The sequence below is a fragment of the Cajanus cajan genome, chromosome 1 (genome assembly GCF_000230855.2).
Source record: "Cajanus cajan strain Asha chromosome 1, NIPB_CcT2T_4, whole genome shotgun sequence".
Lineage (NCBI taxonomy): Eukaryota > Viridiplantae > Streptophyta > Magnoliopsida > Fabales > Fabaceae > Cajanus > Cajanus cajan.
The window spans coordinates 74,615,574-74,640,159 of NC_138517.1; the positions used below are offsets into that span (position 1 = coordinate 74,615,574).

The following is a 24,586-nucleotide window of genomic DNA, read 5'->3' on the forward strand; positions in this document are numbered from 1 at the left end:
TTTAAATATGTTAGACAAATTAGATTTTAAATAAATTTTAAAAAAATATAAATATATTATAGCCTATTTATATCTAATTCATTCCGATTCAATTAAAATATTATTAGTGTAACAATAAAAAAAATTAAAATATTATTTTAATTTATGCTAGAACTATTTAATAATGATGTAGATCATATAATATAATATATACATATATATACCAGTGCATAGGTTAAAAAATTTAAAGTTTTAAAACAATTAGTTAAATGAACCAGTAAATATCATTTTAATCCCTTAAAATTCATCAAACACGTTCCCTTCACTTCTTCTCCGTCACTCCACTCGCCGCCACACACTTCGCAATGCAAACCCTTCAACGTTTCGCATCCGCCACGCGCCACGTGGGCGCGTCGCTCCGTCACGAGATTCTCCTCCGCCCGGCCCCCGCCGCAGCCTTCTCCTTCTCCACCGGTTCGGACGGAGGAGGCGCCTTCGACGCGGGAGGGTGGGACACCGCCTCGTCGTGGTCCACGGGCATCGCCGGCGACCACTTCAACGGGACGCCGTCGCAACCGCAATCTCAATCTCCCTCCGCGGTTCTCGCGGACCTGCAGGAAACCGAGGACAGAGTGAGCGAGCTGGAGGCGGAGAACCGCCGCGGCAAGGCGTTCGTGGACAGCTGGAACCGGCGGTTGTCGGAGACGAGCGTGATGCTGAAGCAGGTGACGGAGCCCGGCGCGCGAGGCTCGTACCTGAAGGACTCGGAGAAATCGGAGATGTACCGATTGCACAAGCAGAATCCCGAGGTCTACACGGTGGAGAGGCTCGCTAGGGATTACAGAATCATGCGGCAGAGAGTTCACGCTATTCTCTGGCTTAAGGAGATCGAGGAAGAGGAGGAGAAGAAGCTAGGACACCCACTCGACGATTCCGTTGAGCTCTTGCTCGATACTTTTCCCGAGTCCGTGTTCCGCTTTCGTTGCTTTGTTTGGTTTGTGTCAATTTGATGCTCATTTTTTGTTCTTCTTGGTTGCAGGTTTTTTAATTCTCATGATAGGGAGTTTCATGTGGCGTCTCTTCCTTACAAGCCGGACTTCAAGGTAATGCCGGAGGGGTGGGATGGCATTACCAAAGATGTGGATGAGGTGCACTACGAGATCTCCAAAAAGGAGGATGAGATGCTATATCGAGAATTTGTCGAGAAGATGAACTTCAACAAAAAGAAAGTAAGTTCCCTCCCTTGCCCATTAGTCTATACTTTTTTTTTTTTTTTTTAATGAAAACGTCTCTCGAGAGTGTACATTGTTATGTAGATATCTCATGTTCTTTCTGTTGTGTGCCTTGTTGTGTTTGATATCCTCATTTCAGAAACTAGTAGGGAAAAGAGGGACTTCATGATTCTATATATTTATTCTTGAGGAGTTTTCAGAGTAGATGATTGTAAAAAAATATATTAAGATTTTAAAGTAAGTAACTGTGTTTTATTGCGAATAGTGAGTAGATGAGTGAGTAGTATAAATTTAGGGGCAAAACCCTATCCCCTTTATAATAGGTACAGATTAATTGTTTACTTGTGTTTTCATTTTTCTATTTTTACTTTTTAATTGCAAAATTGTCACATTATTTTTTATCTGTTTATCTTTTTTTTTCTTTTCAAAGATTTGTACAGGAAAAAAAAATCAGTGTTTTCTATACAAATCTTTGAATACAAGGTGATAGTTTTGTAATTAAAAGTTGAAAATAAAAAATTAAAACATGAGTAAATGGGATGGGAGTTTAGTTTGGCATGACATATTAGTGAGATTTGTGTTGTTTGTAATTATATATGATGTGTGTTTGGACACACATCCAATTGGCACATCCAACAATGTAATCAAGTCCAATCCATGAATTTACACAGAAGCGATGATTCATAGCTTCTGCGCTAATGCACATTGGTTCATAGCTTCTGCGCCAATGCACATTGGTTCATAGCTTCTGCGTCAAGTCTGCATCAATGCAGAAACGAGCATGCAAAACATTTAGATATAATGTAAAGCTGAGCATCTATAACTGACATCTTGATAACTTTATAGGACAAATCATGGGGATTAAATTGTTTATTGTTATGGTTGTATGGATAGTAAAAAAACTTAGTTTAGTGAATTTATTGAAAGGAAAGATTATGGAGTGCAAGAGTGAAGACTTTGATGGTTGATTTTATTATTGATGCATTTAGCATTTTGAAAAAGAAAAAAAAACCAGTGACCATAAATAACATCAAGATAGCTTGAATGTTTGATGGACCACGAAAAATGTTGATGTAATATTCTATTGCGTTATTGTTTCCTTTTGGTCCTTAATTTACTTGTTTTTAAGAGTGCTTTGGCCGAGGAATTTAGCTTTAGTCCAACTTCTTTTTCTACTTGGTATATAAGATTATAAGCAAATGTCAAATTAGTGGACAAGAGACACTTTGATACCGGAAACACTCGGGTCTTCCAAATGCGGAGGGCCAGTAAATGGGAATTGGGATTAGTTGCCCTCTGTTGTATTGTCTTGGTGTGGGCAGGTTTTTTAAATGGCCTTGACAAGTTTTTTAAAAATCCTTACCAAACCATTTAAATTGGTTTGGATTTAAAATCCATATGCATATTTTTTAAAAATGTGTTTGGACTTTTTGAGACCAGTTTGAAAATTGGTTCATGGTTCAAAACCATAAATATTGGCTTTGGGGTCCAAAACTTGTTTTTTAACTTAATATTGGTTTTCAACCCCAAAATTTGTTTTAAAACTAAACTTTGTATGTTTCATACCCTATAAATACACTTGAAACTCTAAGAAATGAGGTAATCCTTCAATTTATATCCAAACTGAGAACTAGTTTACCTGACATCAAATATACTAGCTAGACAATTCATTTACTGGGTAGAAGTGCAGTGACAATTCATTACACTTCAGTGTAGTTTGTTCTGTGACAGTTAGTTACTTTGAATGATTCAGCAGTGAGTCATACTGACTAATTTATTGTCTGTCTGTCTGTCTCTCTCTCTCTCTCTGATTTAGTTTAGTTTAGTATAATTTTGTTTATTTTATTGTCTCTCTCGCTCTCCCTGATTCTGTATTATTTTAACAGTGAGTTCCCTTGATTAATTTGTTGTCTTTGTAGAACAATTTTTGTGTTTGTTCTTGTTTATATATTCTTTTTTGTTGTGATGTGTATGGTTTGTACTTTCCACGTTATCAACAAAGCTTCCATTCCTGCCAGCCATAATTTTTATATTGCCTATCTGTTCTTAACTGGTTTATGATCATGCTATGGTGAAAACCTCATTTGCAAGAACTCTATAACAAATCCCAAGTTTTATTGTTTGTGCATACGATATTCAAACTTCAAAATTGAGTATTCAAGAATAAAACAGACAATCCGATTTTTTCTCCGACTGTGAAATTGAATAAATATTAATACAGCAATGTAATAAAGATACAAATTAGTACGGGTTTTGCATTGTTATTGGCTTTCTTTCCAATTCTTATTAGTGTGAAATCTTAATTGAATCAGAAGTCACCAGCCAGCACATGAATGAGCATGTAAAGTAGGTGTCGAATATATATTCATCGTACTATAAATAAGTAAACTGGTCAAAGAAGGTACCTTACTATGATTCACACAAGTCTTGCAGAAGGGTTCGTATAAATTATGAAAAAAATTGTCTACACTCCAAATAGAAAAAAAAGACATATAGAAGCTCTAGTAAGAAATATAAATATAATGGAGGATAGTCCGACTAAAAATGGTAGATGGAGATCTGTAAAATCATTAGGAGAACCCATTATAAGCCGAAATTTCTTGTGAGTGTGTTACAATAAATATGTTTTTGTAGAGTCCAATGGCATCAATTAATCCATATAGCTGGCCTCGTTAGTGAGATAAAAGTTGATTGTTATTTAGTTTCTGTTCCGGCCAAAAGGTGGACTAGGGTTTTTTCCTAGATCGTGCCTCAGAGCCAGAGCATTCAAAAGTGTAATCTGTCGTCCTAGCTCTAGGGTTTTAGGTTTTATACTTTTGTGTTATGGGCTTCGTGGGCCCCGCGATTATCGGGATCTTCATGGCCGTTTCGATCTGGAAGGTAACTGGCGCGCGAGGGTGGGGCCTGGTCGTTGGTTGGCCCTTCTCGGATAACGGCCGAGTAGGTCTCATTAAGGGTGAATGAGACCCTTATGTGGTGCTAGGCGAGATTGTCTTTCGGCTTGGCGGTAGATGGGCCTGCATTTGTCCCAACACGCCTTGTAGCCCTTAGCTTCCGAGAAGTTACTCGGTTTAGGGTGCTCCGCGGTTCTCGTTCAACGAGAAGGTACTCGGCCTACGGCCGGGACGGTCCACTTGTCCTCCAGCCTTGAGCCGAGAAGGCGAAAAGGCTTGAAGTGTGACTCGCTCCTTCCGAGAAGGTACTCGGCCTACGGCCGGGACGGTCCAGTTTCCTTTTCCATTTTCTCAAAATCTTTTCGATAAAAAAATAGTTGTTCAAAAATGGTTGTGGCATACTCTATTCTTACAAGTATTTGTTGTACTTGTTGCTTTACCGATACCTATTTTAACAACTGCTATGGTCTATGGGGGAACAGCTCCCCTCAAATCCATATTCAGTCTCTTCTCTGTTGTATGTGCTGCTAGTCAGATTTTTGTTTGTTGATCATGATGCGTAATGTGGTTTTGGTTGGATGCAGATGGCTGGAGAGGTAAAATGCCACAAGTACAGTCGACGACGCCCTTCAGATGGATGGACTTTTACAGTAGAGAAATTGGGATCCCGGGGAAAACGAGGAGGTGGTGGTGGCTGGAAATTTGCTAGCATGCCAGATGGATCAAGCCGACCACTGAATGAGATGGAGAAAATGTATGTGAAGAGAGAGACTCCACGGCGTCGACGTAGGATCCTTCCTTGATTACTTGGATTTTTTCTTTGGAAGTTTTGATTAGAGGTTAAAATTAGATTTTGTAGCCAATGCATTCAATGGTTTGGGGTGTGTAGTGTTAATTGTTATCTCTTTTCTTTTTTTCTTTTGGGTGAGTTGTCGTATATTTTAATAAGCTGATCCAATGGTGATGCTTTTAATTCATTCTCCTCATATCGCGTGTGCACGGTGATATGGAGAATGAAGATCCTTTGTTGTTCAGAGAAAAGGTAACCCCAAATTTAAATGCATGAAACTCAGAAGATTTACTTAAAGTTGTGCATTTGTTTGTTGATTGAGAGAATTAGAACTATATGATCTCACGGATTTGCCTTCCGATTGTAAAACAAGTTTTGGGGGTTCAGACCAGTCACCAGGAATGGATCCTAAAATTATATTCATCATCTCTTTTTCATATATGCAAAAAAGGCAAGGTTTTAATAAAATTTTAAAAATCTGTGTTAAGAAATGGATATGAATTTTAACCTTGTTCTTTGAAAATCTCACGAAAATGTTCAACACCTGGGACAGCAAATAGCACGTGTTGATCACTCTACTTGCTTTATTATCAGTTGCGTCTCAAGGCATGTTTGGGTTAAATAATTTTAATATATTTTTTTTAATTTCTCTCAATGATATACTGATTTTAATGTCTTATTAGATGTAACTCAAATAAATTTAATTCAATAGGAATATAACGTAGTGGCCAATTGATAATGAAAATGCAGACTTGTGCAAAAATGTTTTGTGGAAGTTATACAAATTGATATGATTGCCATGATTGGAAGCATACATACGATGAGTACAGATAGTTTTTGGGTAATATATATTTTGCATTTTAATTATGAAAGTTTTTATAACAATCTTTCTAGTATTAGGTCCTTAACACAATTTCTTTCACCCAAATGGGGATTGGAGAACCTTAACAATATTGTTGAGGGATGTGCTTTTGAATTTGATTCATATTTCAACACTTTTTAGCATACGAGTTATAAAGTTGATCGGGTGATTTGGGAGAGAAATAAGGCTGAAGTGATAAAGAGAATGTAAGTTTGAATTTTTCACTAACATAACAAATAAAATTAACATTTGCTTAAGAACATCTCTATTGTAGAATATTTGTGACATTTTTGGTTTCAATCATATAATAACATTAAAAAATAATTAATAAAAATTAGTTTAATGATCATGAAATATACAATGACAACCAATTGTATATTACCGTTAGTATGACTTCTTATTTATTTATTATAAAAGTCATTAATTTATATTTTCTGTACACCACCTATTTTAAGTTGTAAAAAGTAAAAGGTTTAATTACTAATTTGATTCTTATGTTTTATTATTTTTATATTTTGGTCTCAGTATTTATAAATTAAACGTTTCAGTTTGCCATTGACCAAGGACCATTAACTATTTATTTTTAAAAATTATAGAAAATAGATTTTTTTCAATGCGAGTCACAAGTTGTTCTTTTCCTTGGATGAATTATTTTTATTTTATTCGTAAGGAAAAAATATTTTTAGTGTTTTTTTTTTATAACAATTTTTAACTATGAATTTATGCTCTTAAAAAATAATTTATTTTACACAAAAACAAGGGTTGGAAGCTATAAAACATCGCTAAATTCTGTCAAGTCACTTCCCCACCCCCTCTTAATCAAATTTCAACTAATAAAAAGCAAACAACTTATTTCTAACCTATTGTGATAGCCATTGATTCTTGATTTGATTTCATAGAAATTTTTTCCTAACATATAGCATAAGCATTCCTCTATTTTTATCGGTACAGGAAAAATCGAGAAGAATGGGCCTTGGGCCTGATTGATGAACCGAAAAGATAGAGAAAGTTTCCATCTTCTATTTCATCATTACTCTTTTTTCTTTTGGTTTTCATGACCTTTTGGTTCCAACAAAGAACAACACATGGATTCGTCAAGCTGAATTCTTAGGAACTCCGAACAACACGCGGAATGGACGGTGACGGTGACGGTGACGGTGACGTTACGGTCTTTGCCGACACAAACTTAGGCACTCGCATTGCTTTCAATGCCCCTCCTGACATTACTGCTGCTTCACTCAAAAGTAGGTCCACACTAAAAAAAAAATCTATTTTTTCTCCTCCAAACTTTATGTTCTTGGTTTAAATAGTTGCCCATTTGAAGATTTTTATGATTCTGCTGTTTTTATTTCACTTGCAATCCTTGCCTTCATGTGTTGCATGTTTTTGGTTTAAATAACACTGTCTCACTTTGTTTGATGTTAATTGTTGTTGTCATGATGACTTTGTGGAGAAGGGTGTCTTAAGAGTTTTTATTTATTTTTTATATTTCTTCTACATGTTTATGTTGGGAATGAAGGTCTTTTTTGCAAGGGTTTAGATAGATTCGTTCTCGTTGGCATTCCTATATTGCTTCAAATCTTACTTTTTGCACATATTGAAGCATTTATGGGCATCTATTGTGGAGTGTGTTAAAATGAAACTTCTCTCAATTTCCGTTTTTACTCGAATCCATTATTCTCTCTACCAACATGGCCTAGCACTTGTCTTCATTCTTCAAGTAAGTTTGAAGATGAAAGATGAAACCTAGTCATGAATTTGCATAGAATTATAGTGGAGAAAGCCTAGCATTCTGAATTTGTGCATTAGTTGTATTTTGGAGATTGCCACTCTACATGACAATGTTTTCCTTTGCAAACTCCTAGTGGTGTCAGCTCATACATGGCTCTATTTCAACTCATCAGTGAAACCGTGGTTATGTTTTAATCAATTTTCAATATTTTGCTTAAATGTATATCATATTGAATTTATTATGGGCTTGAATGTTAAGATCTTCCCACGCTTAAGGGTCATGTAGGTATTACTGTCCTTTTGCTCGGCTGAAATTTAGTAAAGCTAAAGAAAGCATTTGACACCTACAGAGAGAACTGTTAAATTGTCTTGGATAAGTCCAAATTAGTTGAACTCTAAAGGCAATCTTCCTGGTACTGAAAATGTTGCTTTTATTTTCTTAATCGGATAAGACAGCAGTTATTGGCATTTAACATGATTATACATAAATCTTTCTTGAGCAATTAGTTTTTTCTAGAATGCCAAAAGTGAAGCAAGTTTCTCTATCTCACTTTTGAAATTTAATAGACAAAGAAGATAATAACAAATAATTTAAGTATAGCCTTTCCTGTTTTTTCCCCTTTACTGGGAACTCTTTTGTGGAGGCGAGAAGAGATTCTTTTATTTGCACTTGCGAGCACTCAAAGCCTGATAATCTAGTTTGGTTGGCACTGTATGTATAACATTTAATGAGGAAGATTATGGATCAAAAAGAGCTTCACCTTTTCAATTTGGGTTGTTTCTTATGATATGGTTTTTCCTTTTTTCTTAAAGATGGGGTTTCAGGTGGCATGTTCAAAATCTAGTATTCTTCAAGTTTGAATCTTTTCATCAAATGGTTTTTCTCAAATTCAGTCAAGTTTTTCTGTATAATTAATGGTCTGGAACACTGTTGATTCTTGATCATTGTCATTATCCACAAACTTCAAAAATGAGAAAAACTGAGCAGTGAGAAATTGCAGTTCAACCTGGAGTATGTTAGGTTATGACATGAAAAATAATTGGTGCAATGATTGTTCTGCAGGAGACTTTGAGAAAGCACACTTCAGTTGTTTACCAGATATAGGAGAGATCCAAGTTAATGGATTAATGGTAGGTACTTTACTCTATATGTTTTAGTATCAATGTATCATTTTATGAATTTCTGCATCTCAGAGTTTGTGCTCAACAAGTTACTGCATGTTCTCCTAGGTGAAGCGAAAATCATACTTCTACTACCTGCCTGATTCCCTCCCTATGAAGTATGCTTTCCCTGCGATGAGAGGAACATGGTTTCTTCACGTGGAAGTGAAGCATTTAAAGTGTTTGTGCATTTCGTGTTCACCCAGTGATGCAGCTGTTCTTTCAAAACATAAGGACTTAACAACCTGCAATAGTGAAGATAAGGCAAAGCACAACAATGAGGAAGAGAAAATGGAAGGGTTCCAAACCGGTGCATATTTAGTGAAAGAGCATGAAGCTACTAATCATGTTTCAAAAGAGCAGGTGGAAAAGGGAATTTCTCATGAAAATCACACGCAGAATGTAGCCACTGGAATGTCAGAAAGATATCCCAGCAGATTTGGAGACAAATCTACCGGTACAGCCAATGAGATTCCATGTGCAATGCCAGAGAATAAAGTTGAAAATCTGGTTGAGTTGCATACTAACTCCATGCATGGAAGTCTCAGTAAGATGTCAACACAAGTGATATCAGTCACAGGTATAATCAATAAATATTTTTCAGGTTTCAATGGCATTGACAAGTATAGCAGCTCTTCAAACTCAGATGTTACATCTAGAGCTGCTCATAGTGAGATTGAAGTTCATTCAAACACCAAAGGACACAGTTGCTCAAAGAGACAAAGTGATTCCTTGTCACAGTTCACTCCCAAAACACCTCCACATGTCTTTCATGCTCCATTGCATGTTGACTTGGTTCCCAAAAAATTAGGGGGAAAAACTAGAAAATCAAAAGTTGGGAAGCATCTTACATCAGGGAGCAAAAATAGAAAAGCAGAAGTTGGGAAACATCTTCTATCAGGGGGCAAAAATAGTAAATCAAAAATTGGGAATCGTCTTCTGGTAGCATCAAGGAGTATTGGTGTTTCTGCCACTAAGCATGATCCTACACTTTCTTTATGTAGATTTAGAGATAGAAAACTACTGCAGGACAAATCTCAAATTAATGGTTCAATATTTTCTATCAGTGACAGTGATGATTGATGCTATGCTGTAGCCTATAAAAAAGTGTATATAAAGAGTTTGTTTGAATACAAGTTTAGAAGAATTTTTAAGAGTATTTGTGCTGAAAATAATTTTTTTTAGTAGAGAAGCTCTCCAAAACATTTCTAGCTTGTATTTGATCTATTTTGGAGGCAATAGCTTGGAAATATCAGGCTTCTGATTTAGTATTATGGGGGAAATTATAGGCAAAATGTTGTAATTGCAACTTTTAGATCACAAGAAATCAAACACGTGCTATTAACCAGCAGTTTGTTACTATTGAGATTTTTTGCATAGATGTGAGAGCAAATGTTATTAGTTCTCCAATGCTTGTCAAGATGATCCTCAATCAAATGGCAATAGTTAGAATTCTTGTCACCTGTCAAACATTAATCCCCTATCAGTTGGTTTGTTGTGTTGTACTTGCATTTCCTTTTTCTAGTATAAATTTTGCTGTTCAGCTGAGCTTGTGTATAACACTTAAAACTAGAATGAAATTGATGTTTTGATTTGCTTCATTTGGAGCTGTGTATATTTTTCTCATGAAAGACAACTCTATCTTTTCAACAAGACTCCTTGCTTAGTTGATCTCTTTCCCATCATCACCCATGTTCATCTGAAGGGGTACATATTTCCCTCCATTTCCCTTTTAACTTTTCTATAACTTGCCCCTTTAGATTACATTTGAGATCGCCACAACCCCGTTTTAAGATTTATAGTTTTTAATAACTGTGAATTGTTGACTTAATTAATAATATTTTATATAAAATAATAATATATTTATATTATTTATTTTCAAATATATACTGTAAAATATATTTTAATTTAAGGTTTATATATTTTTTATTTCATAGGAATCAAACTTGGTAGCAAAAGAGTCTACAACAACTCTGTACAATCAACTGAATTGGTTCTTTGATAATTTTATGGTTTAATTTTAATTGTACAATGTTAAATTTTGAATATTACACTAATAAATTAGGTTGATTTAATCGTATTGCATACTTTAAGTTTTGGTAAGGTTAAATTTAAGATCAAACAAAAAATTATATCAAAATTTTGGATTGAACAAAAATCATTAAATTTACATGCTGAATGAGTTCTTCATAACTCTAATTTTAGTATTTTTTTATTTGATAAAGAAACATAATTTTTTTATTGGGTTGTCTTTTATATAGATAAAATGGTACTTTTCAATCATGAATAGGTGTCTTAGGTGGGGAATGAATCTTGATCCTTGATTAAGAAACATAAATGCTAGATAATGAATTATAGTTCTTAATTAAGAAGCATAAATGTTAAACCACTTAAATTAAAAGCTTTTGATAATTTTAATTTGACAATACATAATAATACTAAGATGGAATTTCTCTTGTTTTCTTGAATCATTCTGGTTTTTCTTTCCTTCTTCTGATTTGTCATTTATGGAATTGATATATAAATTAAATAGAATATGATTAATATACTTACTTACCCTATAACTATTGAAGTTGGTAGTTAGAGCAATTTGTTTAGGATATGAATTTAAAATTTAGCATCGTTATTGAAATTTTGATAAATAAAAAAAATATACTTACCTTAACATTATTAATTATTTTTCATACTCCTTATATCTTCATAATTATTTCTCTCATTAATGAATTTTATGTTATTTGTTCCTCGAATATTTCTCGTAACATTGTAATTTTATTTTTGTATTTTCTAACATTGTAATTTGCTGAAAAGAACTAAGAGCAAAACTAAAAGAATCACAATTTAATAAATTTATATGGTTTTATTTACAGTAATTTACATATTAATCATAGTTTTAGTAAATGTCATCTTTAAAGTTAATAGTTTTTTTAAATTACATTTTTAAGTCCTCCTATGTTATTTAATCTCCTAATTTATAAATTCCATAAATTTAATTTCTTAATTTATAAAATTTATAATTTTAATTAGATGACATAATAATTAATATTTAATAATATCAATTCTTATATATAAAATACAAACTAATATTTTGCACGAAAATATTTTTTTTTTGGAGTTTTTCTTTGACGAAAAGATTTTCATACATTTTTTTAATTTTTTATCAAGTTCAATTTTTTATTTATTATAATTATTCATAAATTAAATTTTAATATTTTTAAAATAAACTATCAATAAATAAAATAATTTTATACTACAATATAAATTATTTATAATAAATTTAAGAAATAAATTTTATATTCAAAAATATCTATTTATAAAATTTTTAAATACAATTCATATATTTCAATATATATTTATTTGTATATAATTTATTATAAATTTTATACAATAATCATTTAATCTGTGTAATGTATAAGTTAAAATACTAGTTTAAACTAAATTTTATATTTGATTCTTATTTCTATCTCATAAAAATAGTAAAAAATAAAAATAAGAACTAAATTATTAAACTTAAATATCATTAAATATTAAAAGTAGTACTCCGTAATTGTCTTTTAGAGAACATTAAAAAAAAAAAAGAAAAAAAAAAGTGAGGGCCTTGCAAATTGCAATCCTGAAATAGGCGTTATTAAAGATGGTAATAGGCTGCGGCGTTTAAATTTGTTTCTGTCTCTCATCTTTTTCTAATTATGTTGGCAAATTGAATTGTGATAATTGGTTTGAAATGGTGATAACATGGTGGGTGTAGTTGGGTGGAGTAAGTGAGAGTGAAGAAGAAGAAGTTGATTCCATTGGATTGTGATGAGTATGAGGAAACTAAGATGGGTAATGGATGGAGGAGGGTTTTGGGATTTGGACATTTCCACTCCCCAAACCCTTGATGGCTTGGCTTGTCCTGTTCCTGGAGACCCTCTTCCATTGGCTCTCTCGCGAGGGACAAGGCTTTCAAGGCCAAGACAGCTCCAATTCATGCACCGTTTCATGCATGCCCCTCTCATTCCCTCCTATTCCCAACCCCAAGGAATCACTCTCCAACGTCTTCTCTCCCTCCCCTTATCCGATAATTGGTATCTCTCTATCTTCTTTTCACTTGTGCCCTTTTATTTCATGTTCTTCTCTTGCATTTTAGTTTAGATGATTGTATTGTATGGTGGTGATTGTGTTCAAGGTTTTGAATTGTGGTTTTCTTGTGGGAAATTGTGCACATTGCACTCACTATTGTGGTTGTGGAGACCCCAAAATCCTTGATGTTAAAACCTTGATACTATGTTCATGCAGTTCAACATAGGTGTTGGATGGTCTAAATCGCCTGCCTCAATTATTCTTGGGATGCAGCTTATATATCTGTTGAACAACTTCAATTATTACCAATTGGTTTTAAGATGAAATATAACTATAGGAAAGTGGTCTTTTTTTTCTTCTTCTTTTTTTTTTTTTAATGTTCTTGTGTTGCATTTTAGTTTAGATGATTACATTATATGGTGGTCATTATATTCAAGGTTTTAAATTGTGGTCTTCTTGTGTTCATTGATATTGCGAGAAATTGCAAAGAAATACAGTCACAGTTGTGGTTGCTGAGACCCCGAAAACCTTGATGTTAAAACCTTGATAGTATTGATGTTATGCAGTTATACAATATACAACAGGGTTGGATATGGTTAGGTTGCTCCTGTGCAATTTGCTACGATTGGATTAGTCATGACTCGAGTTCATTGGGGGTGAACCATTGTGGCCTGTTGTACAACCTTTTTTTTTTTTTTTTTTTTTTTAAATTCATTTTTAATCACAAAATTGACATTTTTATTTTAAGTTTGTATAGGAAATAATGAATTTTTTTTTTTGCAACTACAAATAAAAATATGAAATGAAATTATAAAATGTTTTCACAAACCAATCGGTCCCTTACTCATATATGGAGTCAATGGTTGTTTTCATTATTGACGTTAATTTTTGGATGTGTTTTCGTTATAATTGAACTGTTTGTGTCTCTGTCAATTCTGATGGAGTTTTATGGTGGCTGATATGAAAGTTTTGCAGGTTTGTATTTTTATTGGGACAATTCAATTTGCAGAGGTTTGTTTCCTCTGTTAAGAGCAGTGAGGAGAAGCCAAAGGGGTTTTCCTCTTGGCTGAAAACCTATGGGAGACATCTACAGCAGAAGTCCTTGTATGCCCTGGGCTTCTCTTCGGAGTTCCAGTTAGGGCAGGATGATACTTTACTTTTTGGCTTAGATGCATATGACGATACCAATAAGCCTCGTGGGAAGGCGGTCTTTCATCATAGAGTAAGCATTTGAATGTATTCTCTTTGCATTTCTAAGTGTTCACCTCAAGTATATTGTTCTAAAATTCTATGGCAGTGGTGTTGGATGAGGGGCTGGCTACCTGATAAGTGGTCCATTTTATTGTTATGTACTTTTCAAGATTTTTTGAAGTCACTACGACTATGTTTATTGTGAATTTCTGTATTTGAGGATGAAGTTTGCATCCCAAAAATGACTTGTAATTATCAGTTTATTATTAACCCTACCTTAGCTACCCACCTGTTCATGGACATTAATCCAAATTACATCAATGATCTATTTTCTTTTGTTCTGTGCTTACTTTTTTGACATGAAATGAACTATATTTTGGTTTGTGTACTAATACAAACTTTGTTGCTGTGTGGTTGTAGTTTCCACAACATGATCTAACAGTGGAGGCAGTTTATCCTGGTCTTTTTGTTGACAAGACTGGTAATTACTGGGATGTACCATTTTCAATGGCAGTTGATCTTGCTTCTGTGACTACTAGTGATTCTTCCACCGCTTATCATTTGTCTGCACACTACACTTCGGGGACACCCAAGCATTTTGAAAATATTCAAAATCAAAATGATAGAGTACCAAATGATGGTGTACCACCTAGTCTACTTCCAGGCTTGGCCTTCAAAAGTGCCTTTTCTTACAGGAGTAAAGTTGATATTTGGAGAAGTGAAGCTCCGAAGTTGAAATTGGTGCAACCACATGATGTATTTCTTTCAAATCCTCATGTGTCAGCCTCGGGGATTATTGGTAAATTTTCTCCTTGTTTCTAACATATTTTTCCATCCAGATAATCATAAAAAAGATGCTTGGCTGTGAACTTTAGATAACTATGCAATTACTTAGCAAAGAAGTGAGGAAACTGTCAGATATTTTCTTAACATTTCAAATGCTTGTTTTTGTTATCATTTCTTGGAAAGGATTTGGGAGTGTTTGGGTTCAAAAGAGGGTATAATAACTAGAGTAATAACTAATCAAATGCATTGGCACCGATCTTGAGGGTCTTTGACCTTGAGCATTTCCATGTTACTTGAAGCTGTGGATGCTTTTGGAGTATGCTTATTATTTCCTTGGATTCTTTAATGGTAAGGTGCTGCTGCAACCACTGCATTTGGGGATAATTCAGCAAGAGCACAAGTAGAAGATGGTATACCTGGAATTTTTCTTCAGGCTTCTGGAATAAAGTCCTCCTTTCTAGCAGATATGTTTGCATCCGTCACATTTACAGCCCAGCATGGAAACTTCCAAAGGGATTTTCTAGATCTTACCCGATTTCAGGCCCGGCTGGATTTTCCTTCTGGTTTCAAATTTCTTTCAGGTGCAACCGGTGTAACGCAAGATCTTCTCAATTCTCAAAAGCCCAGCATGGAAGCTGTTCAGGCGATTTTACCCAATGCTACACTATCACTTCAGCAGCAGGTACCTCTAATTCTTTCACAAATTTGCACGATTTCAGTGTTTTATGTTTTGCCGATTAGTAAGCTTCATCTTGAATAGACATACAAGTCTTATTTGGATAATTTTTTTTATAAGCCCTAATAGAAAAAAATAAAATGAATTAATCTTTTTCTGTAAGTTGAAATCAACTGTGCACCTCAATATTTAAAGAAGTTAGATGTATAATTTGAAATGTATAAGTTGATTGTAACTTATAGAAGTTTAGATTATTTTACCTTCTTATTTTCTTATTCTACAACTGCATATGAAGAACTTTATCCAATCAGAACTTTTTTCTTCATAAATAAGTTGCTAAAGAGATTTTTTCTTATTTATACAGTTTCTTATCGTTTGCTCATAAATGGAAGTACATTATTATTATTAAAAAAAACAAATTTCTTTGTTCAATTTCACTATCCTGCCTCTCGCAGTGTTGCGGTCTCACCCTCTACCCCATTCTGTCCATGCTCTTCTGATCTCATTATTCTAACCTTGCACTGCGAATTGTTCAAGCATTTGGTTGTTAATGCTGCTGTAATGTTAACCAAGACATTTTTATGTATATGTTGCAGATTTTTGGTCCTGTCAGTTTTAGAGTTGATTCAGGAATTACAGTTGATCTGAAGAACCCTGATTGGCCTATTGAAGCACATGAACCCGTATTTGCTTTGGAATATGCATTGCAAGTACTTGGTTCAGCCAAAGCAGTTGCATGGTATTGCCCCAAACGCCAAGAGTTTATGGCAGAACTTCGTTTCTATGAGACATAACATAGAACTATCTTCTGTAACTAAGTTGGTAAAAGGTCCATTAGTTTTCATGCTGTCAATAGATTTGTGTCTCACAATTTCTCTTGTTTTACTAGCTCTATTGGAATTGGAAGAAGAGAACCATCAAATTCCATTAAATCCCGGGATGACCATTGTAAACATTTTGTATGAAAAATTCTTTGCAAAATTAGTGTGAAACTCATTTATTCCTAGTTTTGCTGGGCATAGGAAGTGATGTCAGCAGGACCATAAGAATGTCTTCACATTCATGTTATATTATTCAGCGTTTTCAGTTTCATTTCATAAAGTGCAATCAATATGAAATAGTGTTTGTTTTTAAGGAAAATAAAAGTTGCAAGTTTGAAATGATAAATTACTATTTTTTTTTTTGAAGCAGTTGCTATTCATAAAATATACTAAGAAGCAATGAAAACCACAACAAACGAAACGAGTGTCACAATTTGTATAGTTGAGAGAATGATAGCATTCAAGATTAAGAAATTCAGTTGATTGTTGATTGTTGTCGTAATGTGTGGTGGCCAGTGCCACATTAATCAGACACGTGGTATCAAATGGTGCCACGTAATGTGCATCACATCACAGCTAGCACATCAAATGTTCAAACAAACAACACTTGGTTTCATGGAATTGGCAATCAGTTCGTGATTATCGGCGAGATAGAGACAGGTTTTGGATAAAATTTCATGTTGGAATAAGAAAATGTCATTACAACATTGCCTATTGACATATCGATTAAAAAGCACTTTAATAAATTAAAGATCATAAGCTAAATCTGCTAACAAATAAAAACTAAATCAATTTTTTTTGAGAGACTAAATCAAATTAATCTTTATATATTAAATACGTATAATATATTATGAAAATATTTTTAAGAATTATTCTTTTACAAGAAATTTTTTAGAAATTATCTTAATTTTTTTTAATTCAATTTTTCTTTATCATTTTTATTTATGAATTAATTTTAAATTTAAAATAAATTATTTATAATTAAAAATAATCTTATATTATAATATAAATTGTTTATTTGAAATATAAAATATAATATCAATGCTTAAAAATATCTAAATTTAATATAATATTTAATTATATATATAATTTATTATAAATTTTAGTTATATATAATAAAATTTAACTATAAAATATACATACAAAAATACTAATTATAATTAAAAAAAACTATTATTCAATAGAAATGATCATGTATATGTGAAAACAATCCATGTTAGGCTTCGCATTTGACATCAGGGGCGTCAATATCACAAATCACAATGCAGGAATGCCAAAGTTTGGGTGGAATTAATTATAATCAAATGATTGAAGTGATGCATATCTAACTAAAGTGATACGTGTATAAATCACATGCAAAATTACGTTATTTTATCTCGAGTAGTTCAATAAAAAAAGAAATAGATAGGAAGAAAATACTAAATTTAATACTTAAAAAATAATAATACATGCTGTTTTAGTTCTTATAACTTTTAGGAATAGTTTAGTCTCTATTTTTTTTTGTTTACAAATTAGCCTCTAAATTTATTAACTTTAGGGCAAGTAAGTTCTTTTAAGACACTGGATTTATTATGAAGTTGATAGATTTAAAAATTAAATCGTTGTAAAATTACTAAATTGGAAAACTAAATTAACAAAATAAGGTCTACTTTTTAAAAATAAAATCTTTAATTTGAATATTTTACTTAAACACATCGTTAAAAATGAGTGAATAATTTATTAGCCGAGAATATATATATATATATATATATATATATATATATATATATATATATTATTTAATTACAAAATAGTATATGTGATGTTTTTTTTAATTTTATACTAATTATTTTAAAAATTATATTCGTAATTAGTTTTTATTGATTAATTTTTTTAATGATATTTTTAATGCTTTAATTACTATTTTGGTCCTATAGTTTCGTATAATTTTTATTCAATGTAGTTAAATACATCCATTTCAATTCTATAATTTTTTTTTAAGTCTTTGTCGTATATTTTTATAAGAATTAAAGATAAAATTTATGATATTATAGAAATTAAAAAACAAAAAAACGATATATATTAAAACTAAAATGAACTATATTTAATTATAAAAACTAAAAACTAAATTAATGAAATTATAAAAACAAAAGAATAATTAAACCTTTTTAAACTTAGGAAAATGAAATTCAGCATTAAAAATTCACAACAATTTACACACAATTGAGCTAAAGTATTTTGATATATTACACTATACAAAAATGAAACTCTTAAAAAAATTATCTTTATTGTTTTATAACTTTTCTTAAATAGCATAAGATTATTTAGCATGTTAAGAGAGAAACGCAATGGTAGTAGCCGTGGCCGACAACATAAGAAACACTGACCACAATGGGTGATGCCACGTCACACAATTAGATGTTAATTTCCGTTTCTTCTCTCATCTCATCTCGTTTGTTCCAACCATTTCCCTTACAAGTTACAAGATTCGTAACAAAACAAACCTGTGACTGTAACACATTCAGTTTCTATTTCCAGAGAGAGAGTGAGTGAGAGTGATGACGACGAGTTCCCAAGCCTACGGTGAACCATGGTACTGGGACAACCGTTACACCAACGAACCTGGTCCCTTTGATTGGTACCAAAAGTACCTCACTTTGGCACCCATCATCACCCTCTATGTCCCTTCCAACCACCCTCTCCTCGTCGTTGGTTCTGGCAACTCAGGCACCTTCTCTTTTTCAGATCTCATTCCTTCCTGCATCCCCTTTTTCTTTTCATTTCCTAAAAATCACTTTTTTCTCTCTTTGTTTTGTTGCTTTTTTTAATAAAAAATTTTGATTTTTTCTTGTGTTTGCAGCCTTCAGTGAAGGCATGGTGGTTGATGGCGGTTACACGGATGTTGTCAACATTGATATATCTTCGGTGGTCATTGATGCTATGAAAACCAAATACCGAGATTATCCCCAATTGAAATGTATCCTTCATGCTTTCTCATTTATCCATGCCGTTTTTTCATCTTATGGGATCCTAAAAGACTTTAATTGTCATACCATTTTGGTTTTTTTTTTTTTTAACATTATAAACCGGTTGGTTACAAATCTTCCTTGTGATGAATTTTAATTTAGTTATTACTTGTTTGAAATGTCGATAAATTCGTTGTACATGATAATATGTGATTGGATGATAGTTTTTAGTGCATTTTAATTAAACTTATTGTAAAAGTATTGAACTGTATAGAGTTTAACTTTGAGATGGTAATGAAAATCTTGATTGTGAAGTATCCTTAATGATTGGGCAGATATGAAAATGGATGTCAGAGACATGAGTGATTTTCAATCAGAGTCTTTTGGGGCTGTTATTGACAAAGGTGTGCTTACTGTTTTGTTTTAACTTTTTTATCTGTTTTTTCTTTAAAAAGAATTAGTGCCTTGGACAATGAATTGTGTTGATGCTGTTTGATTTTGTTCTTCAGGGACTCTTGACTCTATCTTGGTGAGTGTAGCGATGATAATGCTCGTTGAAATGATAGCTTGTTTAACAGGCCTTATAGTTTGCTCGTTGCATGTTTTTGTTTGCAGTGTGGAAGTAATTCAAAGCAAAATGCTACAAAAATGCTTGAGGAAATTTGGAGGTATAATAAAACCATGAACAAAAGTCTATAATTGTTTTACAGCTTCTGTTTTATTTTGGATTTTTTTTATTCTTGATCTGTTCACCATTATTGAAGCAGTTGATGACACACTATAGGGTCCTCAAGGATAAAGGAGTTTATGTTCTGGTAATTGCACCTCTTGTTTTAACATCAATCTGCATTCAGATTTGCTCTCCAATGGATACAATGTGTCTTTGCATTTCACCTGATCAGCCTTGAATGCTTGCAAAAACTGCAGGTGACATATGGAGCTCCACCATATCGCCTACGTTTGCTACGAGAGTCATGCTCATGGACTATAAAACTCCATGTGATAGGTTGGCTTGAATCTTAATGTCAATGTCTTTTTGTATTCATTTTATGAACCAATTAACATATGGAATAAAATAAACTTAAGCTCCACAAGAGTAATTCTTGTAAACTAAAAATGCATTATTCTTGTGGGGATTTGCTGAATTACTGGTTACTGTCTTACTGGTCAAATGCATGAGGCATTTCCATTTGGCTTTTCATATGTAACAAGTGATCTTTTCCACTTTAACGCATCCTATTTAAATGTTCCTTTATAAACTGCTAATTTTCTACTCCTGAATTTAGTGTATATATATGTGTTCCCGCGTGTATTTTTAGCTCTATGCATTCAGAATTGGAGTGTAAATTAAGCATAGTTTCTAACCACTGACATGGTATATGCAGAGAAACTTGCATCGGAAGAGAAATCTGAACATCCAGTTTGGGAGCTGACAAAACCTGTTCCACTTAATAATGATGGAAGCTCTGTGGAGGAAGCCCTAGGACGGAATCCTGATGTCCATTATATATATATTTGCACTAAGGTAATCAAATTATTTCTGATGCCTACGATTGTTTTATGTCTTTGGTCAATAGAATATGTCACTCACCAACAAGGTGTTACGAATTTGATAGATAATCTTATCTCTTAAAATGTTGTCGAAGGTTTGATTCATGATAAATGCATATAGAAAAATATTTGTTGAGAAAGGTTAACTCCTTAAATAAATCTCGGTACTAATAAGTGAAATTTGACTAAAAGATACCATGGGAAACAAAAAAAAAGGTCAGACACCACCTTTTGGAATACTTCATATTCATACACCCTTTGCCCGTATGGACTAATCATTTTGTTATAACGCTTCTGCCAGGAAATTTCTGCTAACTCAAACGTGACTGCGTGATTGAGCTGTTTAGAGAGGGAGGCATGCATTTTTCACTCTACAAATTCATGTTACCACTCTTTTACTTTAGTTGATCCTAGAACGTGTAGTGTTAAATCTAAAGTCAAGAAGCTGTTCTTTGCGATGATGGTACGGATATGATTTTCTCAGTGTGTGATCTAAAGACAGCAGCATTTCTTTAATTTAAAATTTGATTGATTCCATGACTTTTCTGTTAAGTGTTAACTGAACCATCTATAATGCAGTGTTAAAATGTATTATTCTTCTAAGTTATCGATAATTGTTTTTCACACTTGCTTCTCCTTCAAAGGAACCAATCAGTACTGTCAAGTTATTAAGTGTAAGTCTATATGACGAAAAGTTTTTAGGATGAATCGTGATTCTTCCTGTTGAATAAATGTTTGGATTTTTTTTCATTACATGATTTTAAGGGTGAAAATTGATTTTGGCTGAAGCTAAAAAAAGTGACTTCTGCGTCCACGAAATTGATTTTGGTAAATCAATTTTTCAAACGCAAATCTAAACATACTCAATCTCGACTTAATATTGTTCACACGAGCCATAAATGATTTCAATCTTGTATAGTCATAGTTTTAGTATAAGGTTGACACAAATATGGTAGTAGTAACAACGACTATGATAGTCACAATGGATGCAATGACAATTGGGACAATAATACCTATCATTGTAGCGAAGTTCTTCCCCAATGTGTAGGAATACGTCTTCACATTTGAAATCTTCATCAAAATTGATTTTTGGTGCATATTGGGTTTGCCAATAAGTAGTTATTAAATCAATAAATTGGCAGAGGTTCCTTTCACAATTTAAAAAAAAAAAAAACTTATGAGTTCTTTTACGAGGGATGATAACAGAGTGGATTGAAAACAAGTTTGTTCTTTCCATTTTCATCCTCATAAAAGATGAAACAGGATTGAATTTGGATTTTAAGGGGACGGATTTATATTTTTGAAATTCATCTCCATTTTCATTGAATTTTGTTGAATTTGGATAAATTCAAGGAGACTCATCACATTTTTTTTAGAATTTTAATTTATTTATACATTTTAAATAAATTAAATTATAAGTTAATAATTATATTATAAAATAAGTGATATATAAAAAATAATAAATAAGAAAAAAAATTATAGATAGAAAATTTAAGAATTAAATTATATTTTTAATTAAACGTATAATTTTAATTTTTTTTATTTAGTTATCGTTATAATTTAAATTATTTAATTATTAAAATAATTAATTTATATTTTAATATTTATAAAAATTAACTTTAATTTTTATATTTTTATATTTATGTATATATATATACATATATATATATATACATATGCATTTTATATTATTTATTTTTTAACTAAGGGTTGTCATAAAACACTTCTACATACAAAAAATAACCAACTGCATTGGGGATAAAGTTGAATATTCCATCTTCTATCAACAATTTCAAATACTATTTTATATTTGCTCTCATTATTATTAAAAGACTTTATAATAACTTCCTTTTCCTTGTCCATAACTTCATGTATATATAACCCATAATTGGCTTTTTCTCACCATCAACAAGCCTTAGTACTTTCATAAGAAAAACCATGTCTTTAGGTATATACATCACATTCCTCCAAAAAGAAGACATTAATACAATTCTATTTGTTTCTCTTCTTTTTGCTTCCTTTGACAACTTGTTTAAATTTCATTCATCTGAAACAAACATTTTTCTTAAATTTGATTTTTTTTGTGGATCCTTTCCAAGGAAAGAAAAGATGCTGCAAATCGGGTCACTACATGCCTCACTAGCTCCATTTTATTTGTATAGAATCTTAACAAATTTAAAGTGCTTGAATGACTATAAATAAAGCTAACAAGAGAGATTTATTGATTAATTATCTTCTTAATACTAGGAAACTTCCCAATGTCCTCCAACATTAAATCTATATAATGTGTTGCACATAAACTCCAATAAATTTAGGGACTTTTACCTCCAACATCTTGCCTGCAAGAGCATAATTGCTCACATTTTCTATGATGACTTGAACAAAATTTTCCTCTAAAATTGAGTCAAGTAACTCAAATAATTTCTCTCTAGTATTCACAAAATTAGACTCATCAATAGATTTGATGAACATTGTCCTTGTAGAAGAAGTCACCAAAATATTAATTATGAATCTTTGCTTCTTATCTGTTTAAGCATTTGACATGATAAAACATCTAAAACTATCTCATTATTGTCTTTGCCTCATAATTAAATTATCAGTATACTTCAACTTCTCTTGGAGAAGTGGAACTTTTATCTCATGATAAGATGGAGGTCACAAATGCGGTCAAAAAGATCCAATAGTCGCAACCATGTAATGGAAATTCTCCAATTTGATCATCTTGAAAGATGGTCTACCTTTATATCAAAATTGAGTTAAATATTGGTGGACTTTTGCCATAGCTTCTTCATAGAAACCTTTTTCCTCTCATTGACACTAAGTGTTTGAGTTGTAATTCTCTAAAATCTCCCTCCAATGTAAGATCTTCACTATCAATAGTCACATTTTCCATTGCTCTTTGACATGACTCAATCTTTTTTATCTACTTATTTTTCTCAAGTGCCCACAAGTTATCTCTAACTTCTTTTGGACAACTTTGGGAAGCTGCAACATTTCCCCTATTTTCCATCAGATATTGCTTTCTTATTGTAATCCCCCATTTCATGATTTTTTGGTAGTAATTACAAATAATTTCATTGATATCATTCTCTTTGATAAGATGACAATATTTTCATCTAATGCCTATCTTCTTAATAAAGTTTGAGGGTGTCTGACTTTAGTTTGAATTGCTAGACATTGTCCAAAAAATAGGAATAAGAATAATAATAGAATAGGAATGATAGAACTTAGAACATAATAAGGGACCCACCTAAATAAGAAATAAAAGAATAAAAGATGATAAATAGAAACTTTAAATACGAACTCAAATATAGAACATAGAAAAAAATGCAAAAAAAATAATCATGAACACGAATGAAGAATGGTTGAAAGAAGAAGAATTAGAAAAGAAAAAGAGAATGAAAAAAATCAGAATCAACAGACACAGAAGAAGAATAAACGAAGGAGAAAGTAGGATTAAAAATGTAAAAATAAAACTTCTTGTTGCATTTGTCAAAGATGCTCGTCAAAGTGTAGGGTCATTGCGGTTTAGGTCCCCAACTACAAAGGTGACCAAAGAATGGTGGTTGAAGTTGAATGAAGTTTAGCAACCTAGGGCAAGGACTTCGCGTGAGCTCTTCAATTGTAGAGTGTTTGTGACTTTGTGAAGAAATGAGTCAAAAAAAAGAAAAAAGAATGCCCTATGTATTTAGGCCTAGGTTGAAGCCCAAAAATGTTTTTTTTTAAATGCCATGACTGCCATAAAGCTTTACAATGCCATGGTAGGCACCATAATGAAAATAGGGGGTACTGCCATAAAACGTTATAAAATGAATAGTGAATGGTGATGGAGCTCCAAATCACCACGTTATTTTGTTATAATGCTATTATAATCGATATTTGACAACATTGCTCTTGTATTGTTTTAA

General features: G+C 32.4%; 4 protein-coding genes across 4 annotated transcripts; all 4 read left to right on the forward strand.

Annotated features, from left to right (window-relative positions):
- Nucleotides 1-273: 273 nt before the first annotated feature.
- On the forward strand, nucleotides 274-5,192 carry GCD1 (ribosomal protein L20). The gene is made up of 3 exons (XM_020366337.3): nucleotides 274-943; nucleotides 1,019-1,208; nucleotides 4,690-5,192. The coding sequence occupies exons 1-3, from the start codon at nucleotides 345-347 to the stop codon at nucleotides 4,906-4,908; spliced, it is 1,008 nt and encodes a 335-aa protein (XP_020221926.2). The 5' UTR covers nucleotides 274-344; the 3' UTR covers nucleotides 4,909-5,192.
- Nucleotides 5,193-6,582: 1,390 nt separating this feature from the next.
- LOC109803199 (uncharacterized) lies at nucleotides 6,583-10,192 on the forward strand. Its single transcript, XM_020364662.3, has 3 exons — nucleotides 6,583-7,001; nucleotides 8,552-8,619; nucleotides 8,719-10,192. The coding sequence occupies exons 1-3, from the start codon at nucleotides 6,890-6,892 to the stop codon at nucleotides 9,730-9,732; spliced, it is 1,194 nt and encodes a 397-aa protein (XP_020220251.1). The 5' UTR covers nucleotides 6,583-6,889; the 3' UTR covers nucleotides 9,733-10,192.
- Nucleotides 10,193-12,276: 2,084 nt separating this feature from the next.
- On the forward strand, nucleotides 12,277-16,453 carry PDE320 (pigment defective 320). Its single transcript, XM_020364596.3, has 5 exons — nucleotides 12,277-12,713; nucleotides 13,684-13,930; nucleotides 14,320-14,698; nucleotides 15,039-15,367; nucleotides 15,958-16,453. The coding sequence occupies exons 1-5, from the start codon at nucleotides 12,448-12,450 to the stop codon at nucleotides 16,153-16,155; spliced, it is 1,419 nt and encodes a 472-aa protein (XP_020220185.1). The 5' UTR covers nucleotides 12,277-12,447; the 3' UTR covers nucleotides 16,156-16,453.
- A 2,063-nt stretch (nucleotides 16,454-18,516) lies between these two features.
- LOC109803668 (S-adenosyl-L-methionine-dependent methyltransferases superfamily protein) lies at nucleotides 18,517-21,302 on the forward strand. Its single transcript, XM_020365344.3, has 9 exons — nucleotides 18,517-18,888; nucleotides 19,022-19,138; nucleotides 19,463-19,531; nucleotides 19,637-19,656; nucleotides 19,743-19,795; nucleotides 19,912-19,942; nucleotides 20,055-20,133; nucleotides 20,513-20,652; nucleotides 20,980-21,302. The coding sequence occupies exons 1-9, from the start codon at nucleotides 18,720-18,722 to the stop codon at nucleotides 21,010-21,012; spliced, it is 711 nt and encodes a 236-aa protein (XP_020220933.1). The 5' UTR covers nucleotides 18,517-18,719; the 3' UTR covers nucleotides 21,013-21,302.
- Nucleotides 21,303-24,586: the final 3,284 nt, after the last annotated feature.